The sequence below is a fragment of the Indicator indicator genome, chromosome 7, assembly GCF_027791375.1.
Source record: "Indicator indicator isolate 239-I01 chromosome 7, UM_Iind_1.1, whole genome shotgun sequence".
NCBI classification, from domain to species: domain Eukaryota; kingdom Metazoa; phylum Chordata; class Aves; order Piciformes; family Indicatoridae; genus Indicator; species Indicator indicator.
In genome coordinates this window covers 12,007,872-12,016,684 of record NC_072016.1, presented here as the reverse complement: position 1 = coordinate 12,016,684, position 8,813 = coordinate 12,007,872, and the positions used below count along the sequence as shown (strand labels likewise).

Below are 8,813 nucleotides of genomic sequence, written 5' to 3'. Positions count from 1 at the left end.
GCCGGGCTGGGGAGGCGAGCGGGGACAGCGGTCCGGCCGGGCTTCTCTCTGAGGCAGCAGCCGCCCCTCGGCCACGCCTGTCCCCGCCGTCGGGGCTGCGGGCCGGCCTGGCCGCCTCCCGGGGCGGCAGCGGGGCCGCGGAACGGGGCGGGGGGCTCCCCGCGGCGGGGGGCCGCCGGCCGTGCGCCCCAGGGGCTGGGCGGGCGGGCGGGCCGGCCGGCGGGGCGCTTTCCCCTCTGTAGCCGCTTGTGCCCTCCTTTCCTCGGGGCGAGGACGTGCCGGCTGGTCGAGAGAAGCTGAGGAACCAAGGCAGCTCCGCGCCGCCCCACCAGGCGCTCTCCCCGAGCCTCCGCCGGGCCCCGGGCTCCCGGCCCCGCACCGGCTCCGCTATGGACCCCTGCTCTTCGCTCTTCAGCTACGTGTGAGTACCAGCAGCCTCGGCCCTCCCGCCCCTGGCCCGCAGACCCCCGCTTCACACCTCACTCCTGCTTTCTCTCTCCCCCCTCCCAGGTTAATGCACTTGTTCGTACTTTGCCTGCAAGCCCAGGTAAGTGCCCGCCTGGCCGCCCAGCTTTGTTCTCCCCTCGGGGATGGGGGGTGCCCCGCAAGCGCTACCGAGCGCCCCGGGATCTGGAGGGAAGGAGGAACAGTTTAAAACCTGGGAGACAAAAGTCGCCTGGTCGTAAAAAGCTGAGGCCGAGGGGAGAGCTCCTCTGAGCTGCGAAATAAAGTGCAAGAGACTCGGGCAGGGAGCACCCTGCTTTCAAGGAGTTGCGCCGGGTTATATTTAAGTAGCTTTAGGTGTCGTCCCTCCCCAACTCTAAATGGCACCGTGGATAGCCCTGTTCCTCTTGTCTGGGGATTTTTTCCTATACCACTTCTGCTTTACTTCTAGGATGAATTTAAAAAGGGAAGCATCTCGCCCCATCTAAAACCTTAAGTAAAAATCTTGGGTTTTGATTGAGCTTAAAAATCGTCAGCCTTTCAGCACCGCTGGTTTGTATCGCTAGAGACAGAAAGTGTCATGAATAGATTAAACAGTCCGGGCAGAGCTTGTGCAATACCCGCACACCAGCAGGCTCTCCTCGCTGCGAGTGGAGCACCTCCAAACCGGGGCAAAACCCCCTTCCTCCCCCTGAGATCACAGGTGCGGAAGCTTTGTTTAAAATGCCCGTTAAGTTTCTTTTTTTTTTTTCTTCTTTTCTTTTTTCTTCTTCTTTTTTCTTTTTCCCCTTTAAAATTTTCCTGGAAGCTTGGGGGAAGGAAAAAAAAAAATTAAAAATCAAGTTTCCAGCCGAAAAGCGAAGGGAACAAAGCGCTGGGAATGTGCAGTTGTATAAAAACATAGCTGTAATATTTTGGAGTATGAGATGGAGACCAAATAGCAGCATGGCTAATGACCTCTCCTCCACATGGTACCCTCATCAGAGCCGGGGAGAGAATCCTGCTGCATTATCCAAAACCCGTCTATAGGAAACACACACACACAGAGGCAGAAGTGGAGGGAGAGAGATGACATTGACAAGGGGAGATATCTCTATAAAGCCAGCTTTGGGAGAGCAGCAGCTTTTGCTTTTATTGGGCTTTTTTTTTGGTGGTTGTTGTTTAAGATGGGAGGAAATCTTCCCATTTGACGTGGGGGTGGCAGGGGGTAGTCCCAGCCTTCTGATGTTGAAAGGAGCTATCTCCTAACATTTGCTCAGAATACATCTTTATAAATGTCAGGGAGCAGCGAAAGTTTCCAGACTTAAAAGAAGGATTTGAGATGAGGGGGGAAAAAAAGACTTGTGTGCAAGCTTGTGAGTTGAGACTGAGGGGGGAGCAGGTTTGGCCACTCACAGAAATCACTCAAAGCCCAGGAGCATCCACGCTGGTCTGAAGGGGACAGGCATGGCTGCAGCTCTGGGTTTTGGTGTGCCCCACGGGGCTGGGGACAGCCCTGCTGCTGGCATCAAGCAGCTGGCTGCCTATGAGGAACGTGTCTGCATGGGTAGCACGTTGATATCCTTGGATTATTCTGCCACTGAACACCTCGGGCTGGGGCATGGTTTCATTATAATTCTTGTACCTGATAGCTCTACTTTCTCTGGGGAATTTGTATTCAAAGTGGGGTCTTTGGGAGCACCTGAAGAGCCTGGGACCCAGAGGAAAGGCAGCTGTTGAAATCGATGGGGCAGCAGTTGTGGTACATGTCTGGGGCAGCTGGAGCAATAGTATGTTCCTGCAGGGGTGAGAGGGATGTGAGACAAATGTGTCGACCCCTTAGGGGTAGAGGGGGGCAACTCAGTGGCATCCTGCGTATCCCCCCACCCTGGACCACCTTCAGCTCCCAGCCTTGGTGCTGATCTCTGGTATCCCACTGAGTCCTGGGGAGGCCTCTGGGGTCACTGAGCCCTGTTGTGCTACTGAGTCACCTGCACCTCTCTGCTTTGGGCGCATCTGGAGCAGGCACTGCTCTGTAAAGGGCTCTGGCTGTTGTGCCCCAGAGCTTCACGCTCCTTCTCCTGGGGGAGCTTTGCTGATACAGAAGCTACCACCATGGTCCCGGCTCTGTGCCTCCCTGTAAAGCCTGTCTTGGAGGCCAGTGATCTCGGCTCAAGCCCATTCACCCCTCTGAGGAGTAGAGATTATAATGGTGTCGTATATTTTTTAATTTCCTAAAGGTAACTGTTCAGTCCCCACCTAATTTTACACAGCATGTGAGGGAGCAGAGCCTGGTGACGGATCAGCTCAGCCGGCGGCTCGTCCGTACCTACCAGCTGTACAGTCGGACCAGCGGGAAACATGTACAGATCTTGGACAACAAGAAAATCAATGCGATGGCAGAGGATGGGGATGTGCATGGTAAGGACATGCAATGGGGCAGTGGAGGTGGGGAGAAGCTGGGGAGGTGTTTGCAACCTGGTGCTGCGATTGATGATTTCCGTCTTGTTTGTTAGCCAGAAATCATTAAAATCATTCGGCTTGCAGTGGCTTGTAAAGGGAGAATATAGGGGTCAGTGATCAGTGGCTGTGTGATTCAAGGTGAGGGCAGGTTCCCTGTGCTGAGGGAGGGGACCAGTGCTTGCAGGATGGGCTCTGCTCTTTTCTTTCATTCTTGGTTTGCACCTGACTCACGAGGGCTTGAGGCTGTGGTCTGCTGAGCGGCACCAGTCATTGCAGCACACGTCTTTGCAGGGCTGGGTGTCTTGGAAGCTTGCTTTTGTTAAAAAAATAGAAAGGAAAATTGAAAAAGAAGTGTGTGTGTGCATGGATGCTTTGGAAGCCTTCCCTAAACTAAAACTGTCTGAAGTAGCATTTTCCTGATGTAGCCCCTCATCCCTGCCTTCCCAAAAGAAATCCAGAACTGAGGGGTCAGGGAGGTAGTTGGCTGTGGGTGAAGATGCTGCAGCACCTCCAGAGATAAAAAGAGCTGGGGGGAACTACTGAGCGTGAGAGCCTGCGCTACACCACGGCCCCTCTGCCACCACCCTGGCCCTGGCAACCCTTCTCCTAACCTCCCGCCACACCAGGGCAAGGGGACTGATCCCTCCTCCGGGGACACTCAAAGCCCAAACGCTTTGATGGTGTGCGCTAATGACACGTTGGGATGGTCAAACGCTGCACAGAGGTCAGCGGGGCCAGTGAGTCTCAGCACCACCAGACCTGATCCTGCACCCGGATCAGGGCAGCGCCTGCACTCGTGTGGGCTGAGTGTAGGAATCACAACTCTTTCTCTTTGGCATTAGCTGCAATTTCCCTTTCTTGCTTGGGGAGATTAGTAGAAGTGCTTTTCTTCCTTCCCCTTCTGTTGTTTTTGGTTTGTTTGGGTTTTTTTGGTTTTTTTTTTTTTTTTTTTTTCTTATGCTTTGGCTGAAAAATTCATGCTGGTCTTTAGCAGTTCAAGTGAAGCACAAATGCCATCTATATGGTATTCCATCCATCCAGCATTAATCTTCCAAATGAGCTATTCCCATCCTAGAGCAGCTCTGGCTTGAAAGGGCATTAGCTAATTTCCCAGGCAAAATATCCTGTCCTGTTTTAGACCTATAATTCTTAGATTTAAAAGGCAGTTAGTGCATATTTAAATAACGACCAGGTTTAAATAAGGCCAGAAGGAGGGGACTGGTAGTGGCTTGAAAAACTCTATTAAAACGTAATAAAAAAGGTTAGGCATTTGAAGAGCTAAGGAGGCAAATGAAGACTGATCTAAACCAGAAAAGAGAACAAGCAGTTTTTCAGATGTAAAGTTTTTAAAGAGTTGCAAGTCTGTAAATGTTAAAATAGAGGTTCAGGATTGTTCTATATGAATCTCTAGGGAGGCCCCCATGTCTGGAAGAACTATTAAAACGCTTCTTACTTTCACCTTTTTTAACATTTCCTGAATACTTTCTCCTCTTCGCAGTCCAGTTGGGGGATCAAGTGTGTCTCGCTGCATTTTTTCAGCATTTACGTAGCCACTTTCCCTTCAAAGTTTGAGCATTGAACATAATTTTACTGGGATAAATCTGTCACTTAAGTGAAAGAATAGAGTTGAAAATGTTAAGCTCCACCTCCCCCAAACCCCCCACCCCTCAAAAAAGAAGGGGGGGGGGAAGGACTCCCCCAAAATGTTATTTAGAAATCCACTTCTAAAGAAAAGAGTTCCCCTCTCTGAGCCTGCCCTTGTGCTTTTTTTTCTTTTTCTTTTTCTTTTTTTTTTTCCAAATCTCATTTTTGGGGGTATGTAAAAGGGGTTGATGATTTATTTTTGCAGGTGACCCCTTTCCCCACGCTGACGTTTTTACAGCCAACTTAACACTGAGTCCGACGTTTTCAGTTATCTGTCTTAATTGTCAATATTTGATTGAGTTTTTTTAATTCTAAGGGAATGTGGGTGGCTGGTGCAGCTCAGCTCATCCCTCCTGGCCATCAAACAAACCGCCACTGGCTGCAGTCTGGACCAAACCCTGTGAGTGGCCAGGGATGCCAGTGCAGCTCCCTGCCAACTTGCTGGTTTTGTCTGCGCCCAGGGTTTTCTGGTGGTTGAGGCTGGGGTTTGTGGAGTTCATGGGTCACTTGCAGAGATCTGGGGGTGCAGGTCCCCAGAGACAGGTTGTCTTCGTCCTTGACTGGTGGGGCCAGAGCTGTGTGCTGGCTGGGATCATGTGGGGTGGCAAACCCAGCTAGTGGCTGTAAATCATGGGGCCAAAAAAGGCCAAAAGGGAAGCGATGTGCATCTTTAAAGTGGGGTTTTGTGCTCGCTGGGGTTGAGGCCTCCTTGTTCCCTCCCTCCTCTGTCTGCCCCTCCCTCCCCGCTCTTTCTATCTCTTGGAGAGAAAAATCAATTCTCCTCAAACCTTTTACTGCCTCTGAGATCAATTCCCCTCCCTTTCCCCAATACAGATAAATAGGGGGTTACTATCTTAGCTCTTCATTTGCAAAGTGTCACGCCTGGTTTTGGGGATACTCAGTGTATGTTAGTGCTGGGGTGGCACAGCCTGGCATTGGCTCTTTCTAAATTTCTCAGCTCTAAGTCCAGACCGTGCCCTGTTAGGGATGGGGGGCTGTTGGCGCAGTGCAGTTTGGGGATGAAAGCTGCTGCAGGGTGATGTTGGCAGGAGGAAGTGTGGGGAGGAGGTGCTTGCATGTACATTGAGCCTGGTTTGCATGGCAGCACCACATTAGTTGGCCTCAGCAAGTGTTGGGATGCCCTTTCTGCTGCTCAACTTGGCTGCAGCCAGCACTACCTGCTTACTGCCCTCACCCTTGTTGCCATTACACTCAGCAGTGCCTGCAATGTGAGTGGTGCAGGATCAGGGCATTTCAGACACAGAAAGCAGCAGTTTGCTCCTAGCCCAGAGTGTGGCTTAGGCTGACATTAGCTTATATGTGTGTCTAGAACTGCCTTCTGCCATTCAAAGCATCCTGCAAAACCCCCCAGCTCCAGAGCCATACCACTGCTCTAGCTGGGGCTTGCTGGTGGCTGAGCATCCTGGGGTAGATATGGACCACAGTCCTGAGAAAAACTAAACAGCCTTTGTGCAGAGATGGGAGAGGAGAAATGAAGCATCAGTGGGCTTTCTCCCATAATAAGGCTGCAGACTTGGAAGCTTTGTGGGTTGTGCTCTAATTACCTTGCCAAATTGTGCTGACATCCTAGAGGCTGATGCTGTGCAAGAGGTGATGGTGGTTAGATGGAATAGTCTCAGCTGGCTTTTCAGTGCTACAGGGAAATCTTTGGTGCTGGGCACAGCATAGCCTTTTTGAGATGCAAACAGGTAGCCAGCAGCCTTGTCGGGGTTTGCCCCTGGGAAAGGAGCTGGCTCTGGGGATGGCAGCTGCAGGGCTGGGGAGAAGGATGTCCTGTCCCCATCCTCCTCCTTCCCTGGGGATGGATGGGCTTGGGGGCTCAGGTTCCCAGGGCAGAGGCAGGGAGGGAAGGTGACAGGTCTATTTATAGGCAGCCCATCGACCCGGCGATTTGCATAGCTCCTTTGGAAGTCGATCGATGCCTCCATTAAAAAACTGAGACCAAATCAATACGCCCTCTCAACTCGTGCAAAGGTGAAAGGCATTAAAAGGATGGTCGTACCCTTCACGCCTCCCCTGCCAGCTGCAAAGTCACTGTTTCTCCTGCAGCCCTGGTGCAGCGGAGAGGCATGGAGCGGTGTCCCCTGGGCTGGGGACAGCTGGCAGCATGCAGTGCCCTTTCGGAGGATGCCTGTGTGTAGGCTCATGCACACCTGCCTCAATTGGCAGGACAGCTGGCTCATTCTCTGTTGGTGCCCTGCTTGTTGCCCTGTCTCTCTTCTGGGACACCTCTGTGGAACCCAAGCTACTGAACACCATGGAGCAGGCAAGGCTGAAGTACTTCCCACTTACTCCCCCAGCTTGGCTCAAGATGGCAAAGGGACATTGGTGAAGTCATGCACAGACACAGTGGCAGATATAGGGGTCAAGGCTGGCTCTTAACCTCATGCCTTGCCTTTGGGGTACTTTCTGGTCCAGCTGCCTCCCTGCCCAGCGTGCACTTACAGTGCCAAGCTCAGGCATTGTTGGGATCACTCTTCCTGTACCTTCTCCATCCCAGAGACCCTCTGACCTCTCTCTCTTTCCTCTTTCTGCTCTCCTCAGCCAAGCTCATTGTGGAGACCGACACCTTCGGGAGCCGTGTGCGCATCAAGGGGGCAGCCACAGGTTTCTACATCTGCATGAACAAGAAGGGGAAGCTGATCGGCAAGGTAGAGTGCTGGACTTAAGGGCCTGGGAGAGCTAGGGATGCCCTGTGGGGGCTGAGCAGGGCATGCTGGGGCAGAGGTGCTCTGGTCCAATACTGAACCCATTGGTAGGGATGGGCAGATGACATGGGGATCCCAAGGGCTCAGCCAGCGCAACCCTTTGGAGGGCAAGGAGATGAACTGTCCTGCAGCTCAGGCGACAGGAGGAGAGCGAGGGAGGTAGGCGGGTGCCAAGTGAGGAGCATTCCTTGCTTCTCCCTGAACAAATAGGCGGATTGCTGGGCTATTCTCCCCGATTACATGGTACAAGTGCCAGGAATGTTAAGATGCTCTGTGAGGCTGGCCCCAAAGCCAGGCCTGCCGTGTGCTTCAGTTAGTCATGCTCCCTCTGAGCCTCGAAGCTCCCTCCCTAGGGGCAGAGGGGGCTGGATGTGCAAGATCCTGCGGGGACAACAATTGTCTGAGAGGCTTTTCTATGGTGGCTCTTTCCCTGGGGCTGGCCAATGTGGGTCCCCTCTGTGGCCCTGCTACTGCTCATAGTGGAGAAGAGCTCAAACCCCAGCTTCCCCCATGCTCCTAGCTTCTGTGGGCACCATGCCCAAGTCACCTATTTGGTCCTTTGATGGCCCTCCTATGCTAAATACCCAAAGGGGAACAGGATAAGTGGGTGAATTGCCACTGAGATGGTCTTGCTTCTGGTTGTGCTAATGGTGGAATTCAGCCCTGGCATGAATGGGAGTGGGTAAAAGTCTTTGTGTGGGTGCAGTGGAAGTGAAGGCTGGGACAAGCCAAGTCGGGACTTGCAGTTCAGTGCTGGCATCACACTGGAAGTGTGAGCTGCAATGAGTAGCATCTGCCCATGCTACAATACCTACTCCCCACAGTATTTATAATGGAAGAGTAGATTTTGGGCAATTCTGCCCTGTAGGAGAAAAGATGGGAAAAACGAACCCTTGGCTAGGCATCACAACCCTGTTGCAGGGTTGGAGTAGTGAGAAAGAAGCCTCTGCCCAAGTGCCCGTTGCTTAAATCTTCTCCTCTGTTCCCTTCTCAGAGCAATGGCAAAGGCAAGGACTGTGTCTTCACGGAGATTGTGCTGGAGAACAACTACACAGCGTTGCAGAATGCCAAGTACGAGGGCTGGTACATGGCCTTCACCCGCAAGGGTCGCCCACGCAAGGGCTCCAAGACCCGGCAGCACCAACGGGAGGTGCATTTCATGAAGAGGCTTCCCAAGGGACACCAGACCACGGAGCCCCACAGACGCTTTGAGTTCCTCAACTACCCCTTCAACCGGAGAAGTAAAAGGACTAGAAACTCTAGCTCTAGGGTGGGTCCTTGACGTGCCTGCCTATGCCCACCCTGCCACCTACACCCCTCCTGGAGGCCTCTCCTCTGAGTTGGTCGACTATCTGTAGAGACTTTCCCATATGGGTATTAAACAAAACAAAACAAAAAAAAAAGGGGGGGGGCAGAAGGGAGGGGGGAGGATGATATAAAAAAAAAAAAGAAAAAAAGAGGAAAAAAATTACCTGCTCTAGTTGTTGATAATTTTTGGGGAGGGTTTGTTTGGTTTTTACAAAAAAAAAAAAAAGAAAGAAAAAAAAAGAAGAG

The 8,813-nt window shown here is 52.2% G+C and overlaps 1 protein-coding gene across 1 annotated transcript; it reads left to right on the top strand.

The window, feature by feature from the left end:
• Positions 1–389: 389 nt before the first annotated feature.
• FGF8 (fibroblast growth factor 8) lies at positions 390–8,541 on the top strand. The gene is made up of 5 exons (XM_054382362.1): positions 390–421; positions 511–547; positions 2,664–2,844; positions 7,096–7,202; positions 8,254–8,541. Exons 1-5 carry the CDS (start codon positions 390–392, stop codon positions 8,539–8,541), a joined length of 645 nt encoding a protein of 214 aa, XP_054238337.1.
• The last annotated feature ends 272 nt before the right edge of the window (positions 8,542–8,813 follow it).

Excerpts from the sequence above, each read along its gene's own strand:
- FGF8 (XM_054382362.1), top strand. The coding sequence starts at position 390 with ATGGACCCCTGCTCTTCGCTCTTCAGCTACGT. Across the intron at positions 422-510 it reads TCTTCGCTCTTCAGCTACGT|GTTAATGCACTTGTTCGTAC; the intron begins GTGAGTACCAGC and ends CCCCCCTCCCAG. Across the intron at positions 2,845-7,095 it reads AGAGGATGGGGATGTGCATG|CCAAGCTCATTGTGGAGACC; the intron begins GTAAGGACATGC and ends TGCTCTCCTCAG.